The sequence below is a fragment of the Eucyclogobius newberryi genome, unplaced genomic scaffold, assembly GCF_026437365.1.
Source record: "Eucyclogobius newberryi isolate DKJ021-1_F unplaced genomic scaffold, fEucNew1.0.hap1 SCAF_21, whole genome shotgun sequence".
Lineage (NCBI taxonomy): Eukaryota > Metazoa > Chordata > Actinopteri > Gobiiformes > Gobiidae > Eucyclogobius > Eucyclogobius newberryi.
This window is the reverse complement of record NW_027315846.1, coordinates 9,675,769-9,698,571: the sequence shown is the minus strand read 5'-3', so window position 1 is coordinate 9,698,571 and position 22,803 is coordinate 9,675,769. Positions and strand designations below refer to the sequence as shown.

Below are 22,803 nucleotides of genomic sequence, written 5' to 3'. Positions count from 1 at the left end.
TATTTTTCGGTCTCTGAGGCGCAGCCAGACAGAAGCGCAAGTGTTATTATCAGCGAGCAGCTGGTTTATACGCACCCGGGGTCCCATCAGAGCATCAGGCTGAGAAAAGGGTCTTATTCTTCCGCGCGTCAAACACAATCAACACAACAGCCGAGCCTGTGCACAAGTATTAAGAAGAGCCACGACAAGGGCCGAGTGAGGCTGACAATGCCCATTGTTAGCGGAGTATTGAAAGAGTCGGGCGCTGCTCCTCAGTTCCTGAACTTGTATCTCAGCCATTTCTGCTCCTACTTCTCACTCTTTCATCTTTTTGGCCTATTTGACTTTCTGCACTAACTCCTGACACATCACTTTTTTGGCAAAGTGAAAAGCAAAATGTGTCCTCAGTCATTCACAGAGCAATCCGCAATACAGCTGAAGCCAAATGTATTAAAGTCTATTTAGGGCACTGTTGTGGGCACTTTTTAACACCATTTTAGCTGCATTTTAGATTAAGAAATTACCATTACTGAATTTGATGTTCACATGATATTCAAATGCAACAAATTACAATTACACGGGTACATACAGTATATATTCAATTACAAGTACATAAATATATCTACAAAGTACACTTACCCAAAATAATCTACTCAATTCAAGTATTTGTAATTACGGTAGTTGGTTTGATTGTTGAATTTCCTTGCAAATTGTCCGCTTGTGTCTGAATAAGACTGAAAAGCCATTTTGAGCATCTGTAAAAGCCATTTATCAGACAAAAGCATTATTACTGCATTCTTGCTGTACATCTAAAATACGATGTACTCTACTGCGCGCTAATCGTATGTAAATTGGCCCATCTGACTTCCTGTATCAACCTCCTGGCAGATCATTTGCTGACCCCAGAAGCCGAAAGGCAAAAAAATGAAGCGACTTTATGCAGTCTATGTTTAGCCATTCAATTAGCGCCACAAACGCTAATGGCCCAAAAGTAAAAGTCACACACGCTTGAAGTCATCCTGGCTTTGCATCCAAGTATTTTCGCCCTCTTTCATCAAGTCTTCTGGCCCTCCTGACTTCCCGTACCGCCGCGCCATTAAAACAACAACTCCCAGGATCTCCTCAGGTTGTTTCCGAGCGCTTACATCATCGCACCAGGCCGTGTTTTCCATCCGCAGCCATTATCACCTCATTAGTAAGAAGCAGAAGAGGAGTGCGTTTCTCAATCAGACTCCTGTGTGAGCAATCAAACACGCAGCAAGTTGAGTAAACAGTTATATTGTGTTTCGGATTCATCGCCACGCTGCTGACATGCTAAACAGATCATTACACCCCTAAGGGCAGATCAAATGATGCCGTAGTTGCAGTACAGGCGGAAAGACCTCAGGACATTGTGTGAAAATGTAGCCGCGGGGAATGGAGAAGTGCGCTACATACCTAATATTCCAACGCTTTCCAACTCATTGATATGTGTTAATCAAGCAATAGATTTGGTGTCGAGTAGCAGCAACAAAAATATGGGCTTTGAAATCTTGAAAGTTTTTGTGAATTCAGACCGTTAAGTTCACCGGAGAAATCAGGTGCTCTTATTTTGAAATCATAAACGGGTTAAATCTGACATTTAAGCAAACAAATGATCCGAGGCACCAAGTTTTTATGCTGCTTATTTATTGTACGCCAACGCACTAAGATTACCTGCAAAAAATGTCTGCAGTCTAAATCACAATGCGATGTTTGCTAAAGAGGATGTGAAAGGATGTTGTAGGATACTGGGTTTTGGTCTAATAATTTGAATACAACTTGGAGTGAGTTATAGCTGAAGATTTTCTGAACTTTTTTGCTGTTTCCTTTAACTTTTCTGTATAATCAGTTGCTTTTTATAGGAAAGTGAGTGCAATTCAGGTCAGATCACAGTGATACTTCATATACTTCATCATTTTGAGAGCTTTTTCCCAGTTTCTGTCCCATGAAATGTATTTAGTCAACCAATAATTTCTTACTTTTACTTCTTACAATTATTTGCAGAATTCAGCTGAAACCCCCCCTCAGGGAACATTTGGCCCTCATTCAATAGTTTTTTCACAGGCCAGCTCTATACCTTTCTTTAAAATACATTGCATTTCAAACATTCCCACACGTTCTGAGAAAGTACATCCTCTGTAACGAAAGAAAAAAAAATTAAAGCCGCAAGCGGCATCCAACGGCCCTCGCGGGCCGCCGGCCTTCCGACTCTGCGCTTTCGACTTGATAAAGATGGCGCCCTTATTGTGTGTTGAATAAAAAAAGAACTTGACAGACGGCGACACATTGGACATGGCCAATCCAGTGCAAATGAACACAAGTGTCAGTCAAATTTGCTGCGCCGCCGCACAGAGACCGTAGCACTTGGAATAAAAATATGGATAACTTTTGATGCCGCGCTTGTGTAGATAATTTTTCCCAAAGTAAAGCTTGATCGAGCTATTGCCCACGGAGGAGTTTGTTAAAGTGTGAAGCGTAAATGTGAACATTTCAAGGATTTGGCGTTTTTCCCATTTGTGACAGTATATTTGCAGCTCCACGGCACAGAGACCGTACCACTTAAAATCAAAATATGGATAACTTTTGATGCCCCGTTTGTGTAGATGATTTTCCCCAAATATGAGCTTGATCGGGCAATCGGCCTAGGAGGAGTTCGTTAAAGTGTGAAGCGTAAAAATGTGGTGATTTTAGAGATTTCGCTGTTTTCCCATTTCTGACATATATTTGCGGGTCCGCCACACAGAGACCGTAGCACTTAGAATCAAAATATGGGTAAGTTTTGATGCCCCGCTTGTGTAGATGATATTCTCCAAATATGAACTTGATCGGACAATCGCCCTAGGAGGAGTTTGTTAAAGTGTGAAGCGTAAAAATGTGGTGATTTGAGCGATTCTACGATTTTCCCATAAGGATAACATGGGATGTTTCTGTCAACGCTACGGTTACGCCGTACAAAATATGACTTTGGCTCTCATACTTGTATGATCAGGATGGCAAATTAGAATTTCGTTCAAAATATCATGTCATTTGGAAAAACTCTATTGTTTATAGGCCACTCTGAAGGCCAAATAGTCAGAATTCTGGGAAACGTTTGCGGCTCCGTCGCACAAAGACCGTAAAAGTTATCCTTAAAATTTGGATAACTTTAGATACACCACTTGTCTAGAGGACGTACACCGATTTTGAGGTTGGTGGGCAAAACGCACTAGGAGGACTTCGTTAAAGTGTAAAACATAAAAATGTGGTAATTTGAGAGATTTTGTGGTTTTCCCATAGGGATAACATGGGAGGTTTCTGTCATCGCTACGACTACGGCGTAAAAATTTAGGCATTTTTGTGATTGGCTTTTGTGATCGGGACGGCAAAATAGAATTTTGGGTAAAGTTTAGACAATTTTGGTAAAACTAATTTTTGACCTTCAATGTTAATTTAAAGGTCACTCTGTAGGGGGCGCTATCACTGCCATTTCAATTTTGTCAGCCTAAACTGGTCCAAACTAGAAAGTTTAACAACTGATTCAAATTTGGTCCTAATCGGACTGGTTTTGATCAAATGGGAGCAATTTTTAGACCTGCAATATTCCAAAATAAGTTGTCCAACTTTGCGGCTGCGCCGCACACAGACCGTAAAAGGTATCTCAAAAAATTGAATAACTTTAGATGCCCCACTTGTCCAGAGGACGTACGCCGATTTTGAAGTCGGTGGGCAAAACGCCCTAGGAGGAGTTCGTCAAAGTTTGACGTAAACAAAATGGCTAACTCAGCTTGTTTTCATTTTCAAAGGAAGATGGCGGCCATAGGGTAAGTTTGGGGGCGTGGCCACAATGATTTTTTTTGTTTATCCTCACGAGAGGAATGCGTGTCCCGAATTTCGTAGCTTTATGCCAAAGTTGACCTCGGGGCGTCTCCCATAGGCGCAATGTATTTTGACTTTTGTCGGTGGCGCTGTCGCGCCATTTTTTAACGAAAAAAAAAATGGCCCAGAAAAAATAAAATTTTTCGCCGATTCTGAATTTTGGGCAAAGTTTGGTGAGTTTTTGAGCATGTTCAGGGGGTCAAATTAGAGATCAAAGCGCTGAAGAAGAACAAGAAAAAAAAAAAATAATAATAATAATAATAATAATATTTTTAGCAAAAACAATATAGCCGTTTTTACTATAACAACAAATGATACATCGTTTGAAAGCTCTAAGCCTTCCCGATGCCGCCATGGGGTAGAATCATCATTACGAGCGCTTACGCGCTCGTCACTCCCTATTCCGTCGGGATGCCCCGCCCACTCCCCATAGACTTCCATTGATTTGAGCAGATACAAGCATGGCCCATGCCTGCGGCATGGATTCTCGCGTACGGGACGATGCCAGGAGGGTTTTTGGAGGAATGCAGCGCTTCGCGCTGCTGTTGTCAACAATTAGTGAATGGGCTACGCCCATTCACTAATTGTTGACTATTTCTGTCATAGCAGGAGTAAGTATGCATGATCCATGCCTTCGGCATGGGCTAGTTCACTGTACTTGCCAGGGGCGACGGGGTACCAAACATGCGGGCTGCGCCCGCATGTTTGGTCAGACAGTTGCAACGCTGCCTTCGGCAGCGTTGCGGGAGCAATAGGCCCTCCCCCTGCTGGGGCTCGGGCCTAATAATCCACTTCCAAAAAGTTTGACTCCCGCACCTTCCCTGACTAATAAATTAACTACATCATTCACCTGTCTCTTGTTTGAATTAAAATGAGGCTCGTGATACAAAACCACGATTTCTAGTCTCCATTTGTCTTTTGGAATAAAGGCAGGAGTGACAATTCCGGAGCGCCGGTGAAATTCTGAACCAGATTTGAACACTAATTGTGGCACTGGCTCTGACAGTTGGCTACAATGAGTGGCAGTCTAAATTAGCACCGGGGCGCACAGTGACACCGTCCTGAGCACCCATAGGAGCACCCATAGGACCTGCACTGTCACGCTGTCGGACGAATCAAAGAGCCCTTAACAATCAAAAGATACCATAGGAATCCTCCCTAAACATTTGCAACATATGTAAGCTGACATGTATTTATTATTTCAGCACATTCTCACTGGCTGTCTGGATATAGCTGGGGAATCGCATCGTCTGTCCTCTTTTCTTTCCCTGTATCGCGGCTCTGTCTCACAAGTTTTGGGAAGTGCGAGCCTCGATTTGAAAACTTTGCGAGGACGTATGATGGATTTTTTCCTTTGCGGGCTCGTGACTCGCCGTGTGCGTCAGTGGAATGGCGGTCGAGACGTGCGATAACGGTAAAACGGAAGAACGTGTTGGTAGAGTAAAGAAACATTCGTCAAAACGTTATCTTAAACTAATAATGGGCATTTTGGCTTGTGTTTGTAAGTGAAATCTTGGTGTGGACTAAACCATGTTATGCAATGCTATTTGGAAACTTTTTTTTTTCAATAAAGATGGGGTTTGTTATCTTCAAATCGCAAAAAGAAGCAGTAAATCCTCGCGCTCACAAACCGTTTGGCGCACCAGTGGTGGAGGAGAAGCTTTTCCAGACGGTGAAGCAGAAGTGACCTCCATCGCTCCGCCAACTTACTCTTGTCCCAGAACGAGACAAAGTGTCGGGCTTATTCTGGGTTTGTGGATCGATAAAATGCTTTACGATAGGTGCAAACCACATGTAGCAGTGTGATTTTGTTGCTTTTTTAATACAATCAGTGGAGGGGAAACAAAACGCAATCATTTACAAGAGAAAAGTTTGGTTCCCCAGTTTTCAGTGCAAATAATTAAAAGAAGACAAGAATTACGCAATGTATTAAATTGCAATAATGACACTTAAGTTAGAAACTACACGAAAAAACATGCAATTTCCAACTATGAACCAAGATTTAGTTTCAGAGCGGTGAGAGAGGCATGTTGCAATAGTGGAAAAATGTAAAATGTTGAACCAATTACACAAATTCAATGACCAAAAATGTCCAAAGGAATCCAAGTTTCCTTTCTAAAGCAACTCTATCAATTACAAAGCTTTGAAATAGCTGTTTCTAAAGGTCGCTTTGGGTTAAATGTGTTTTTGCTGAAAAGTTTCACCCAGTGCACCTTTAAACGCAAGAACTAAAACTCTGCCCGAGCGTTTGCATATTCAATTACAATCAACATGCTTAGCTCAAGTGAAATGCAAATGAGAGACCCTAAAATAAACTCTCTGAAACAACCTTCTGAATTTGCGGCTGCCCTCTTGCCAATCACTGCATTAGAATATGCTGATGAGCGAGCCCAATATCTGGTTATGTAACGCGTCTCCTGCTGACACGGGGGAAAGCAGTCTCGAGGTGGGAGCCCTGACTTTAATTAACACCGTTTGTTTTGCTTCCTGTAGTGAAAGCTTTTCATGAAAACCCCCGATACCCCGATATCTTTACCGTTCACGCGAGAGCATCTAACGCTGGGGCGCTCGTACATACATAGACACTGCCTGCGGCGCTTGGACAGTCGAAAAGATACACGTCCCAATGGGGAATGACGGAGGTTAGGAGTCATGATTTTGAAAGAGGAGTAGATAAGAGCGGGCGATGAAAGAATGATAGAGCGGCGGAGGAGGAGGCGGGAAGATTTAACCCACGGGCCACTCGGATTTGACAGGCTGTCGGTAACACATGCGGGGGTGACATGTAAATTGGATGCAAATCTTAGTGTGTGGTAGGGAAGGCTGAAACGCTGGTGACGACCCACAGGGGACGGGACGGCGGAGTGTGGGCTTGGACAGGTGGGCGAGTTATTGTCGTCTGCGGGATAATGTCGACGTTATTGTTGTTGTGAAGGTGTGCGGAATGAGGGCGTCGAGGGTATTGCAAATGAGAAAGCTGTCCAAAAGCGGTAAGAAGTGTTCCGAAAACAGATAAATGCAATTACAAAAATCACTAAAATAAACGATCAAAGGCTTGCGATTGACTCATTGCATGTGTGTGTTTTTAAAAGACAAAATATTGTGCAATCGTTGATCAAATCCACTTTGCATTGATCGTTTATGTAAAAAAAAAGAAAAAATCTGCTTTCTTGTTTAATTTTACAGTTAATTTACTTTTTGCTTTAAAGGAACCCGTTAGCAAATTTCTGAAAAAAATATGACCTTTTTATACAGGTGAATAAAACAAAATCACATTGTTCAGATTATCTTTAGACTTTGAAGCTCTTGTTATTAATTATTTACCAATTAGATAACCAAAAGGATGGAAATGTGGGGTGGACTATAGCGTGGGTTTGGACTCGGACAAGCCTTAATCCAACATACATCTCTCGTATTTGCATGGCTCGTCATTTCGCGTGTGCGCTAAGTCCTCAAAGCTCGGCGTGGGAGTTTGTGAGGCCTCTAAGGAGATCCGATCCGTCCGATGTGAAAGTGTCGGCGACTGTCGGCGCTTCTCCCTGACATCCCGTTTTTTTTCCTCAAAGGCGCCGCGCATCAAGAGTACGGGAAGAGAGAGAGAGAGAGCGAAGGGGAACAAAGAAGGAGAGGGAGAGAAAAGTCTTTTGAAGGATAAAACCGTGGGATTAGATAAGGTGCTCCTTCTGGACCGTTGAGCCGGGCTGAACGAGAAAGGGAGAGAGTCTTTGGACGAGTGCCCACTGCTCCGAACACATTAGCTGCCTATGGGGAACAAAGGCCCTCACCTGCATGCTTTATACTGTGCGCCCAGGAGCCTGAAGGGGGCGTGGTTTCAGTCTCGGTTATTGTGGAAAAGGAGGAAAAGGGTCACCGGGTTTTCACTCTTGGTCTTGCCGCATGTGATAAACGTCTGACACATCACAGGGGCTTAAACAACAACTTCTGGACACTGGTTAATCTGATATAAATTGATACTGTTTTTTATGGGCTAATCCCTTTCTTGTTTGGGGGTTTCCCAGCGGACCATAACGGGTGATTTGGCAGGTTTTCACGCACGATGTACCAAGCAGACTCCACAACTGGGACCGGAGCAGTGTGAAATGTCTTGCAGAGACACAATATGCCAGATTCCAAACCACTGACCGTCCAGTTTATTGGTGAAGGCTGAATTCACTGTGCCACTGTTGCCACTATTTTATATTAAAGGAGACGTGTTATGCATTGTTTAGATGTTTGGGTTGACTTTTAAGCCATGTCACGATAGTTTCTCCTCATTATTGACGCTCTCACAGTTGGATTGTGATTGGTTCGTGCATGTTTGAGTGATCTTGTGTGGAGCGCCACAGCCCCGCCCACTTTAAAGTGGTTCCAGATGGAATTTTTTGTACATTTCTGCAATAGGAATTTCGAAAAATTCTAAAATTAAGAGGCTTAAAAGGCTGAGAAGCTACGTGGTAACTAATGTCCAAAATACGGTTGCTTTCAGTAAAAAATAGAACAAAATTCAGCAAAAGGTTTTAATATCTTTCAGAGGTTTAAACGCATAAAATAAGGCATCATCACATTTTTATATTTTTATTATGTATATATTTTTTTTAATCACTGAGAAAAATGAATTGGAAATTACTCTTGGAACCAAGCAGTGGTCACTCACTGTTGAGCTCCAATGTCCTGCATTTGAGGGGCTTGAGAGCTCAAAAATAGTCTGTTCGCACGTATCCCCTATCTCCGCCCATAGCTCTGCATTTACTTGCAAAATGTACACTCTGAATCATAAAACAAAGGTTCAAATTGTTCCATCGCCATTTTTTAGAAATAAAAAACACTATAAATGAACATCTGCTGCTTGTTACAGTCAAGTTTATAAGTACATTGTAATTTGAGTACTCAAGATACCTTGTGGATTCAACGTAAACATTCTGGGTCCATTTTAATTTGAACTCGAAGCTAAATTTGGAACAACAACTGCATTTATTGTGTTTCTGCTCCAGCTTCAGTCATTCGATGGCAGCCGCCTTTTGTCACGACGCCTTCTACACTCGCTGCCAACCGCAATAGTAGAATTAGCGATGGTCACGTGCCTATTTAATATACGTGAATGGAGTGTTCAGCTCACATGACGTCTATCTGTTCGGTTACACGAAATGGAAAAGTCCCACCAATGTCATAGCGAGATATTTTTACAGTTCATTTCAAAAGTAGGTCAGACACAATTATCAAAACGGTCAAGGATAAAACTGGTTTGGCGAAATCAAACCATTTGGGGAATCCAGCTCCAAACGGAATACACATTTAGCTATGAGCGTCGCATTTCAGACGGGTATTATTTTCGCCGTCCCATTGATAAAAACCACCGCCGAATGAACAGCACAGGTAAAGACTATCGCAATCCCTCCATCTCTGCCGCCGCCTTCCCGTGAACCAAACGGAGCTTTATCACATTTGGGGGAAGAGAACAGGTTTGGAGCGTCCCGTATCGTTCTCTGGGGGAAGTACAAATGGAAAACGGGAGTCTGCCTAACCTTGCACTGATCCACTCTGCTTGTATGCGGTGGTGTGACCTACATCGAGCTGCCACTGGTGGTATGAGACAGGGGGCTGTGTTCTGGATATCCCTTCACTTCCTGCGCGTTGGGATAAATCCCTTTATGTGCCGCGAGCTGCTGGGGAGATTTCCAGATCCACTGCTATAGTATTGCATTGCATTGTTGTGGTAATGTGTGTCGCCGTGTGCTCCGTGAATCCACCAAATTACCAGATATCGAAGGGAAAAAGGGAAAGAAAATCCACATTGGTTAAAAAAAGTGGAGTATAAGTATATAAGTATAATATAAGTATAAGTCGCACCCCGGCCAACACTATGAAAAAAGGTGCAACTTATAGTCCGGAAAATACGGTAATCTTAGTGTACTTAGTGTGAGATTTCAGACATAATACTTTTACTGCTGCTTGATTGAGTTTAAGGTATAATGTAAAAATGATTTGAACGTGGTTAAGTTTTTCTCATTTTTGTCCTTTGCAAACACCAGATGTGGCGTAATATTTCGTTATTTGACCTTCCAATACATCAATCACAAACTATTAAACTTACAAGGCCAAAGCTTCGACTAAGTTTCCCCAAAATACACGTTTTACTCTTACTTGAGTCATTTGTTACAACAATTTCTGCCTCTGCTACGGTAATACTAATAATAATATTTTGAAATAACAGTACTTTTACTTAAGTACAAGTTCTGGCTATGACTATATATGTCCATTTGAGTGATGAGGACTAGTTTAGATTTAGTAACTGATAATTAGCCTTGATTATTTGAGTTGTTTCAGATTTTTTGACAGCAAAGTAATTAAAAAGGCGCTAAATTATTTCTGGATGCGCACTTAATAAAAGTAATACCATGATATGAACATAATTTAGCTAGAATGTTCCAAAAAACATTGATTACATGTCTAAAGTATCTCATAAAAAAACAGTCTGTTCTGTTCTTTTAAGACAAATGTGTTTAGAAAAGCTGGTTGACGGGGTCTTATTATTCATTTGTCTTATTTTTATATTGCTATGATTGTAATGTTCCTGCTCTCTGTAAAGAACGTTGTGATTTTAACTGTGAAAAGTGCCAGATAAATAAAGCTGACATGGCTACTTCCTGAAAAACCAGACAAAACTTTCAGAAACGATGAACATTCTGAATCCACACGCAGAAGTAGTATTTCTGCAGTGCCCAACCGCTGTGTGCCGAGACCAAAAGTGACCGGGGCACGTTGAATTGGCTTATCTCATGCATTTTCTATTATCCAGAAAGACCTTGGGCTCCGCGGGGGCTGCCGGAGAAAGGGTCCCGTGTGGAGCAGTCTGGCTTGGGGAGGGCGGGCTAATTTGTACGTCGGCCCGTCTCGCGCGCGGGCTCGTTTGCGTGGCAGATTTTATTTACACTGACTGATCGGGGTCAGGCGCGTCGAGATCAAGGCGCCGTTAAACGAAGCTGACCCGACGTGGAGCCGCGCGATTAATTAGCAGGTGAGCGCTTTTAAAATGCAGTTGGTGATTAATGTGCGGGGAAGGGTACGCTGGGAAAACTAGAGCGGGGATTTGGGGGAACGTGCATCGAGCTTACTGGATAACGTGGCGCCGATGGACCGGTTTAATCAAAAAATAGCTTCCGACCTCCTCAAGGCGGTTTCTTTAGTTTGTTTTTTGGGGTGAAAGTTTGACAACCTGCGCTCTCGTCCTGTCGCTGTCGGGGCCGTAAGAGCCTGAGCGCCGGCCCCTGATGGATTACAGTCGACACACACAAAAGCCAATCATGCAAAGCGTTGAAAGTGATTATATGTCACTCAAAGCAAAAGGTACGCAGTCAACAGATACATGTTTGGTACTTTTGAAGAACAAGGTTAGTGTGACTCAAAATGCACAGCAATTAACGCTATTTCTACTCAGTGGTGGAAGAAGTACTCGAGTTTGTTTCAGTAAAAATCGACTTAAAATACCCCTTTTCAGCGTGATAAAGTGAAAGTAGTTCAGACAGATTTTGAGAACTATTAAAGCGACAATAGACGTGATCTTAAAATGTGCTGCTTTTTGCTCGACAGAAACAGCTGAATCAATGTCTAGCTGTTTTTATTTGTATATTGTCGTTTGCTCAAAGTCGAGGCGTTAAAATCAAACGATGGATGGGCTAAAAATAACGCCTCAGCCATCTCAGGCGGTCTCAAACAGTAAAGAAAAGTACTTTTTAGTTCTGTTAAATAATAAATAATAGTAAAGTGCAGATAACGCCCCCAAAAAATGACATAAGAACAGTACTTTTACTTTTGTGCTTTGTTACTTTACGTCACCGCTTCTATAAATATGTATTCAAATGAGTCCAAAGAACACTATTCATACTGTTTCCACCACAACTATTGAAATCATTACTTCGCATATGAGACAATGTCATGTCACTCCAACAGAAATGTGTTAAAACGTGTCTTTAAATGTATTTTTTCGGGTCTAATTATCAAACAAATAGAGTAAAATGACCTACAGACGTGCAAAAATGTCACTTTATACACTTATTTTTTCTCCACTTTCATGTTTTTAAAGCATTTTTATTATAAACTCGATTCCCTGTATTCAAATTTAGCATTTCTTCCAAACAACAATCACAATATCGGTGATCTGTCCACCTCGATGATGTGTTCGCTGCTCAGAATATAAATTACCATAACTCGCCATAGCAGCAAAGCATTGTGATATTTCATAAAAATCAAACAAATAAAGTACATTTTAAAAAGTACATTATGAGCTGCTTTGACTAACCTTTTAGTGCCCACAACACCCACAGACGACTTCCACATTAGCAATGGAGATCATTTTGTGCTTTTCTCTCTGCAACTATGTGTTTGGCTTTTTTCCTTTACGTACAAATCAATCAATACCATCTTAAAACATCGCTCTCCGCTATCTAAATAAATGAGCAAGTTTTAAAAGTTCTCATTTTAACCTTAAGCGTACACTTACGATGTTGCGCAACTCCACTGAGTCATATTAACATTTCTTTTGTCAGATAGAATTAAAAGTCAAGCTCATTCTGAAACCCGGCCTTTATTTCTCGTAAATTGCGCTATACGTGCTAAAACAACTAATTGCGCTCCTCGGTGGGAAGAAGCTGTAATTGAAAGAAGCAATGTGAATAGTACAAGCCTAAATCATCCTCATGGCCTTATTAAACGCTTGTGCTGTGATGAATGCTGCACATTTGAGGAGCGGTGCTGCTTATATGAGCCATATGTTAAACACTAATTCATGAATAATTGCTGCGGACTTTTCCACAGAGGGAGGATTTAGGCTTCTGTTGTTCCCACATTCCCTTTAGTCGAACACTCAGATGCAAGAAAGTTAAAGAAGTTCGACACCTTGAAACTGCACTCAAGTATAAGTTCAAGTAAGACCACTGCAGTACTACTACAATTAACATTTTAAGTATAACTCTAATGGTGAATACATACTAAAAACATAGGGCTGCGCGACAAGTATTTTTTCCCTCATATTGATTAATCCTTATTTTCACTTCAGGTTTATTTATTTTTTTCAAATAAATACCAAATACAATGGCTTTTTATATTATTTTACTGAATATAGACAATATAGTCCCTGCGACAAGTTGGCCACTGTCCAGGGCGTACCCCGCCTAAGGCCCGAAGTCACTGGGATAGGCTCCAGTCACCCGCGACCCCAAAAGGGAACAAGCGGTAGAAAATGGATGGATGGATAGACGATATATACTTTAATAAGGGCTATTTGACACAAGAAAATATTCACATTTCTTCCTCCAAAGTGTGAACTGAATGTTTACTAAGGAGGATTGTGGACTTGTCAATTAAAAAGACCAAAGCGGATCATTGACGATTACAAATGACTGAATATTGATAAAAATGCGATCAGTTGCACAGCCACAAACTTTTCTGTTACAGCGTCACGTCCAATGCGGCACAAAACAAACAGTCTTGCTCCTATCATAATAACTCTTGTCCAAATTAAACTAAAACAAATTAATTACTACTTAAATTAATGAATACTATGACATGGTCCAGCCACATATATCTAACAAATAATGGGAAAGTCAAGATTATTTGGTTTATTGATAATGGTAATTTTTCAGGGCACAGTGTAATGTAAGAACGTTTAAAAATAATAATAATCTTACTTTTTTTTAAAACAACGTGAAGTCCTTTTGATTAAATCTGCAGTCCAAAAAATGCATCTTAATATTTTGTATTTTTTTATTTGTTTTAATCTGTCTGGATTTCTTCACAAATTTGAGGAACAGTAACGTGTTGGACAATGTGAATGAAAGGCGGTCTCAATATGGGGGTTTTCTTTCAAAAATCGTCTGATTCTGTTTTCTTTTCTTAAAGTCTATTAAATGTGTAAATGTTTTCAAATTCATGTGCTGCAATACTTCCAGGTCGCCCTTGAAAAAGCAGTCTCCACCTCAGTGGGTTCTTACCTCATTAAATGAAGATTAATAAATGAATAAGTAAGTAAATATTTCATAGTTTGTTGGTTATGGTCTCAGTAATATCGTCTTTTTCACACTATAAGGCCCACAGTTGTTTTTTGAGAAAATTAAAAGCTTTTAAGTGCGCCTTATAGTGCGGAAAATACGGTAATCGTCCCACTAAATATCATGACATCCCTTACTAACATCAATATCACCATAACAACCGATACAAGACTATATTTTCAAGCAACAAAGTTATCCAACTCTTGCTTCCCACGATCACGACCTTTTGACCTGCCAGGATCGCCGCGCCAAAGTCCATCCGTTCACACCTCTCTCATCGACTTTTGCATGAAATTTGTACTCGAGTAAAAGAAAAACCCAATATATAATGACGAAAACAAAGCTTTTACGACTGTTATGAGTTGTTTTGTGCAAATTGTACTTGAGTAAAAGAAAAACCCAATAAATAATGACAAAAACAAAGCTTATACGACTGTTCTGAGTTGTTTTTACGCAAATCCTTCCGTTCTTGACAACACCACTTTTCGACCCGAATGACGAATCCCCAGCACGACCTCGCCCGTCCTTCAGCACTCCTCTGTAGGACAAACTTTGACGACCGCACATCCTGATGGCTCAATGCTCGCCGCCGCGTGTGGCTGATGTAATGCGCTCAATTAAGACACATCTGTGCGTTTGGCGTTTGCCGGTGTCGCGGGCGCCGAGAGACAATAGCCGCTGTTCTCTGATGATGTATGGGCCTCGCTTTTATTATTCATCAAGCCGTTCCTGTTAAAAGGGTCCGAGTACGAGGAAGTCTTAATAGTTGCGATGTACTTGTGTCTGAGTGATGGCGCTCCACAGGGCTGCGCTCGTAATGGCGAGATTAGGAGTATAATTCATCATACTGGCTTCGTTTGCGCTCGAACATATTGGCGATTTCGTCCGCCCCGAAAAGCAGAGATGCGGCAAAAATGGAACGCTTGTAAATCCAGGAGTAAAAGCGCAAGATGGTCAGAATGCATTGAAATATTAGCGTTTTCAAGCATTAGAGAACGGTTTGATGATATGAGGCGCCATTACAGATTTATCGCTGGTGAGAAGATTGCAAATGTGTGGGTTTCTCAAACTTTGGTGCGCGTCCTAATAAGTTTGTTTCTATTTGACTGAGTGCAGAGATAGAATTATCGATCGTCCATGGGTAAAGACAGTGTAATTCAACAATAATGACAGGTCACTACAAGGACAGATTAGGGGTTAAAATACCAAAAATGTCCTAATCTCAAAGCGTGTACTGTAAATTAAGTGTAGAACAAAAACAATGTCGTGAACTAAATAAATACATGCACAGAAAATACATATTCAGAATACTAATTTTGAGTTTTCCGGTACAGTTACTCTTTGTTTTCAGAATACAGTTACTTTCCTAAAATCAGAGGAACACATTGTGGTATTTGATCATGAAAATTAGGCTTCAAACGTAGCTCTTTTCACTTCTCCAATTTGTGATAAAGGTTCTTATAAACACACGCATAACAAACTGTGAAACAGAAACAAAAAGCAGTTTTAAAGTTTTACCTATGTTGTGTTTTCATACTATAATATATCATTTTCATACTATAATTTAATGGCCCGCGACGAGTTGGCCACTGTCCAGGGTGCACCCCGCCTAAGGCCCAAAGTCACTGGGATAGGCTCCAGTCACTCGCGACCCCGAAAGGGAACAAGCGGTAGAAAATGGATGAATGAATATAATGCAACTAAATGAAACAAAAGTATTCAGAATACAGCGGTTCAACCAATTAACGGAACACGTTACAAAATGCATGTGTATTCTGTAACTAAATGCAAGTATTCCTCACATCACTGCTCAATAAAAACATGTAATAAACCTTCAGAAACACCAAGCCCGTTATATGAACAATAAGCCGCGGTGCAACTGCCAACACAGCCTCTAACTATGATCAATTCCGCGGGCCAGCCTTTAATAAAATAATTAAAACTACTCAAGCCTGGAAATTAAACTTCTATGCGCTGCCAATCACAACTAATAGAAAAGGAAATGTCTCAAAAATGTGCAAATGAACAGCAACGGGCCGAGCCAAAGTCCAGCGTTGCTCTGATAACCGCACGCGCTTTGAACGTGAACGAATCCGCGCCATCGTCTTACGCCGTCTCCGACCCGCCGCTGTCAAAGTCGTTCACCGAATCGACAAAACGCGGCGACACCTTTTGTCCGAGCGCCTTTCCCCACCTTCCCCTACTCGAATCTGCTTAGAAATCTGCGTTTATTTTGGACGCCTTGGTTGGAGAATCGGCGTTAAATCACCGGCGGATTACAGCGATCCCAAATTTGGTGCTAGGAAAACGCGCATGGGCAAAACCGCGCTCACCTTCATAGCTTTCATCCCAATGCATTTTTGATGTGGCCCTCTTTTTTTTCCCCTGCGCCCAAAAGCTAGTGTCCATATAACTCAAATTTACCCTGTGACGTTGGCGATTTGAAGGTGTGTGCGTGTGTGAGTGTGTGCGTGCGTGTGTGTGTGCGTGCGTGTGTGTGTGTGTGTGTGTGTGTGTGCGCGGCCCGGCTAAAGAAAGGGAGAAAATGTTCCCCCCTGCCTGTTAAATATTTGAGGAGTCCTCTGTCGAAAGTGATGCAGTCGTAGGCATGGCCCGTATGCGAACTAACTCAGCCGTGAGCGAGCAGGACGGAGCACTTTCAATGTTTATTTATCTACCTGGGAGGGAGAGGGTCGGATGAGGAGGCAAGGGAGGAAGGACGGAAAGGAAGGAAAGAAGGAAGGAAGGAAGGAAGCGAAGTAGCTAGGAGAGAGGAAAGAGTGAGAGAAAGACTGGCCCGCTTGTCGCAAACGGTTAGAGTGATGGACGCGGCGTGCCCGGTCCCATGCCAATGAGAGGAGGTTGTTGTGTTCGGCGTGGCCCAAAATACTTGAAAATGAACTTGTTGGTACAGTTGTCGCGATTAAAGTGCGAATTGTAACTCGTTTTGGGCACGTTTTTCGGAGATGGGACTTGTTTAAAATTTTAGGCGTCGGGATAAGCACAGACAGAACTAGGTCTCGTCTCAGGGACTTTTATGTAACGCTAAATTTCAAAAGAAGAGGACGAGGAACGACATCATGCGGCAAAAGCGCTGACGAAAACGTACAAAATGTGCGGAATTCATATTTGTCGTATTTTTGTAGAAATTTGTCACTGACGCATTGTGCTGAGCCGTGGAAATTAAACGATATTTGGTAAATTTTGAATTATTGTTAAATAAATTGTAAAAAGTGCATATTTGCTGCAGTATAAGCTACACAACTATATAGTTACAATAATATAAACATGTGATTGAAGTAATGCAAGCATCTCTGTACAGGCCTAGTCTGTGCTGGCCATTTGCATTAGCAAAAAAACAGATTATAGGTAATAATCAGACAAATACAGACAAAATCACAAATGATTTCCAGCAAAATCCCATTCAAACACCAAATTAAATAAATAAATAAATAAAATAAAATAAATATTATAAAAGGAATAGCAAAAACTAAATATATTTTCACTCGTGCTTCTTATACTTCAGATTTGTTTCACAATGAGCTTTATTTGCCAGGTCTGTGAGATGTTCTGATAGACAGTGTCATCTTTGAGCGCGGCAGCATCAGAGCGTGTTTGTGACTGATAAAGAACAAAACGGCGGAGGAAGGATGCCCTCATTGTCTGAGACAAAAGGAGTTCCTCCGCCACAAAAACACGGCTCTGAGCGTCAACACCTGAGCGCGCGGAGCTCCACAGCCTCCACTGTTGCAACAGTGACTCAACACATAAAAGAACAGTCAGAGCGACGCGTCAGGAGGAAAGCCTATGTTTCCTTTAACGCGGACAGAGACGCAGAGGCAGTTGTGGAGACAGAAAGTGAACTCACTTGGGGTTGGAGCTGTTCCAGTAGACGGCGTGTCTGTCAAAGATGATCTTCTCCTCTGCCCACGCGGACGCCCAGGACAGGACGGCCAGCAGCACGAGCTCCATCCCACAGCGCGGTCCGAGCGGCCACAGCATCACGAGCGTCCAGCCGGGACTCGCTTCTGTCGCGCACTTGGAGCGGGTTTCACTTTCACTGCGCGGCGCACAAAGCCTCGTTATAGCATCAGCCTTTAGGAGCAACGTGCGCGCGAATCACTCGCTGGGTTGAGTTGCACACAAAAAAAAGAACATGCAAGTATTTCAAGTCATAGCGGTGCAAAACACACTATTAGAACTAAGTCGTTGCAGGAGAAATGAAACAACAACTCACATGTTATTGTCAAAACGCTGTGATCGCCGAAAGTTTTGTCCCATTACGCGCGGGCAAAGGACGTGCGCATGGAATTAGATCCACAGAAACAAACTGATCCAATATTCATCTGATGCGCGTGACTCTCTGACAGATCTGTTTGGTCACAGGCAGGCGCGAGGCGGCATCAAAACGCTCCGTCATATTTACATCTGAGACGCGCGTCTGTCAAATCTTCCTCTACTTGACCTTCTTTCTTTTCTCTTCACCAGACATTCCCACAAAAAAAAAACACAACGTTCCCCCCGCGTTGTTCTCAGTCCAAACTTAGGGAACAGAGCAGTGGAGCATCCTCTTCACTCTGCCTCCTCTTGCAACTTCCTCCGCTGCCTCAGCTCCGGCTCCGGCGCGGACTCCGCTCGCTCTGACGCGCCGCTCGTGAAACGGATCTCAGCTTAATCCGCACATGCCCCGAGCGCGCACTCTTGCACCTATGGCGGCCACGGCAGCGCACACCGGGGTCCTGGCTCACAGTCGCACAGTGGATCTTGCCCCCTCCCCCCCACAACACGTCTCCTTTCTCTTTTCTTCCTCGCTTGCTCTTTCTTCGTTTCCGCGCGGGAGGGGCGCGTAAAGCGGTGCTGTGCCGCGCGGTGCCGTGCGGTGCCGCGCCGCCCTCAGGGGACTCTCTCGGGCTGACTCACTGCGGCCCCGGCTCTATATGGGGGGGGGGGGGGGGGGGGGGGGGGGGGGGGGGTGTATGAGAAGAGAAAAGCCTCGAGTCACTCTTTCATATGGAAACGAATCGGAGTTCAAAGATAAAAACGGGGAAGATCAGCGTAAACTTTATTTATGTGACTGTTTTATAAATCGCTGCCATCTGTGCGTCTGTATGGGGTTTATGCGCGCAGCAGCTGCTTGGGTAAAGCGCCCATAAAGTTTAGTTTGAAAGCTGCAGCCTGATGGATGAGCGCGCGCGCGTACGTACAGCAAAAGGAGCGTGCGTGATGGATCTCTGGAACACGGAGTCATTTTCCATCAGTGTCCATTAGGCCACAGGGCGCAGCACAACTGACCACCATAAAGATGCCAGAGCCGACACCTCTGTCCCGGAATGTGCCACCCCCGGCCCACACACAAACACACAAACACACAAACACACAAACACACAAACACACAAACACAGAGCACTGGAGAGCTGAGCCCGTCCAAAGTCAGGCCCCGGGCCGCACAGGGTCAGGGTGACATGTGGTCTTATGTTTGCATAGGCTGTGATTGTGTTATAGTGTCTATAAATAAACTTGATATAGCAAGTCACACGTTTAGAGGTGTTTGTTGGTCAAAATGATCAGATGTTTTGGGATGAGCAGATGATGCACCACTGTCACACTTAATGTGCACATTAAAGCAGTGCAGTAGACTCAGTGTGCTAGTCAAGTAAAAGTACGATTACAAATACAAGGACAATAATATTCAAGTAAAATATTCACATAAAAAGTCAAACTAAAAAGTACCCATTAAAAAAAGCAAAAATGTGCATTTCAAAGCAGTCATTTCATCTGTATTTTCTCTAAACCTGGACTTTAATCCAAAATCTTTATGCAGAGAACACTTTGTCCAGTTCTTAAATGTAGAGGAAAAACATGCTCGCTTTTGAATGTTGTAAAAAAACACAAACTCCATATAAAGTATCCACTGGGACATTTGTAAAAAAAATACTTTAAGCCTAAAAGTGTAAGTCCATCATTATGTTTTACTTCTGTCCTTTGTTATTTCCCACTTTCCAAACAGGCAGATCCATTGGCCCCTTTTCAGCGTTACTATTTTTCTCACCACCGTTTAATGAACTCTTTTCATAGTTATATAAATAAACACTTTGTTATTTAAATAGTGCACATGACACCAGCAATTCGTCCAAAGAAACATTCAGTGTTTATGAACAAGCCTGGTTTGTGTTTGGCCTGCACTGATGTGGGAGTGAGACTGCAGTCTGTGAGGGTGAATGAGCTTTAGGCACAAAATCCATCACGTTTAAAAGTATTGACCCGCTGAATTATTTGTAAAACATTCATTTGTTTAATCCAAACAGGGACTGCAGCCTTAACAAATGATGCAGGGTTTTAGTGAGCGCACAATTTACCCTTAAGTGATGGATTTCTAGAGGTACAAACTTGTGATTATACCCACAATTCACCCTGTTCCCAGCCTCCCAATAGTCTCCTTTATCATTTTAAACAGCACTTTTCCTACCGCTCCATCACACTGTTTAGATCATCTATGCAAAGTGTCCTCGTTTTCCATTGGCCCCCTCTGCCTGCAAAGTAATGCCTGTAATTTTGGAAGTGAGAGAGAGAACGGATCACCCCCATAACCCAAATACAGCTGCGTGTTGTCCGCCTCCCCGAAATGAATAATTCAGGATGCGTCTGCGGCGTGCATATGTAACCGCCCGGGTCGTCGCGGGATGCTTTTGGATGGCGCTTTAAATGGAGACACTAAATTTGCCAAAGACATCCTTCACCTCGTCTCTCTCTCTCTCTCGCTCTGATACTGACTCTATAAAGGCCTTTAATGCAGGACAGTCGGGACAGTGCGGGGGGCGAGTCTAAAGCCAGAAGCTGTGCGAGGCAAAAAAGGGGGAGATACGACTTACTGTATGTGTGAAAGTATGTTTAAAAGAGGTGCATTTACTGTACATCATGGCATTGAATTGAGTCGTTGAAATTGTAACTGAAACCCTTGGAAAAGCATGCGTCCTGACTGTGAGCAGGGTCGCCTCTCCACAGATCTGACTCGGACTTGGTTTAGAGTTGGCTGCTTGTCTCCATGAGGATGTTGTCGCTTTGCCTGGAGTTTCACATTGGCGTTAATGGATGATGGGTATAACTTTCTGTTGTCATGGTGCCGTGGCTAAGGGCGAAGAGTTTCCTGATGGTCTTGAATTTGTCTTTAGCTTGAAGTTTGCAAAAACGTGGTGTGTTTGCTTGTACACAATTTGCCCATTATGCTATCATGGGGAGGGGGGATTCAGACATATATTATGGGCGACTTGTTTATGTTTCTTTTGAAGTAACAATACTTGCTTGAATGGTTCTACTTTCTATTAAAGTTTTAAAGTTTTAAAGATGAAAGGACCGGACACACACACACACACACACATGCACACGCACACGCACACACACATACACGTACACACACACACACATTCATACATAGGCAAAGAGGATGTGTCTTGCCCAAGGACACAACAAGAGTGTGCGCTGGTCAGACCGCCTGAGCCACTGTCGTCCAAAAATGTGTTCACTTAGTACAGGCATGTCCAAACTAGGGCCCGGGGGCCAAATGTGGCCCTCAGACCAATTTTTGTTGGCCCTCCAGCTTCCTGGAGCCCAAACAACAAAAACGAGTACTTTTTACTGTGAAATTGGGAAAATTCAGGCATATTGATGTTATACCAACCTAATATTAATGTTCCAGGTATAATTAAATGTGTGGAGGCTCATCGCAATTACATCAAATGCAAAATTTTGAATGATTCACTTTGTCATTCAACAAATTCGACATTGTCAAGTTGTTTGTGGCCCTCTGCCCCGTTTAAGTTTCAAAATGCGGCCCTTGGTGAAAAAAGTTTGGACACCCCTGACTTAGTACATTGAACTTCAAATGTTTGTACTTCTCCTTAAGAAACAGTTATACATACGGTATATACATTAACAATACTTTTACTTGAGTACATTTTGTGGATTGACCTCAGCATCTATCCTACATTCTGATACACCATTACTTTGCAAAGTGGACTATTTCCACAGAAAGGCCTTTGTCCCACAGTCCCACATGGATCGTGTTTCAGAGATGAGTGCTCATTTTCTGTATTAAACATGTCACAGATGACACACAGTCTGTGGTCTCCAGAACTTCATGACCCCATCCTCCTCCGTCACCACAGTCGCTCCTGCTAATGGTGTGTGGCCTACAAGTCAATATCTGCCTGATTAGAGAGCGCGGCGCTGATGTAAATAAGTGTTGCCAGATGTGTTAAAAAAACCTCTTTCCACATGTTTGCACTTAGTGTCTGCTCTGAAGAAAGGCGTATGTCCCCCGGGTCAGAACTCAGTCAACAAAGTCACTTCTGAACATGGATATGGTGTACACAAGGTATGTAGAAGTCAAAAGTAGCCATCTGAAATACAAGACACTGAAAACATTGTATTTACTATGGATAAACTAAATGTGTTTGATTTGGTTGAGCAGTCCGATTCCAGCTCCCACAGACGAATACGGTTGTTGTTGTTGTTGTTGTTGTTGTTGTTGTTTTATGGCGGTTGGCATCCGAGTGTTGCATTACCGCCAGACTTTATTCCTCAGACTTTTCGTAGTCCTCAGACTCTGTCGTAGTCCGTAAAAGTACTCCTTCCATTGCTTTGGTTGTTGTTGTCGTTGTTGTTTTATGGCGGTTGGCATCCGAGTGTTGCATTACCGCCAGACTTTGTCTTTGAATAAGACACTTAACCCGCCTGGACCGTCCTGTCGGCGTGTGTGTGTGTGTGTGTGTGTGATGCTTAAGTGCTTTGAGTGCCTTGAAGATAAAGTGCTATATAAATGTGACCATTTACTATTCATTCACACTAGGTGGTGCTATGCAATTCCTGCAACCACAGATGACCTGGGGCAGAATTATGTATGTGTGGC

General features: G+C 42.6%; 1 protein-coding gene across 1 annotated transcript in view; it reads right to left on the bottom strand.

Moving 5' to 3' along the window:
* efna2a (ephrin-A2a) overlaps nucleotides 1-18,026 on the bottom strand; it is a 140,792-nt gene extending 122,766 nt beyond the window's left edge. Inside the window, exon 1 of the mRNA XM_072458210.1 lies at nucleotides 17,767-18,026. Within this exon, the coding sequence (XP_072314311.1) occupies nucleotides 17,767-17,900 (134 nt within the window). The 5' untranslated portion in view covers nucleotides 17,901-18,026. The remainder of the gene's footprint in view (nucleotides 1-17,766) is intronic.
* Nucleotides 18,027-22,803: the final 4,777 nt, after the last annotated feature.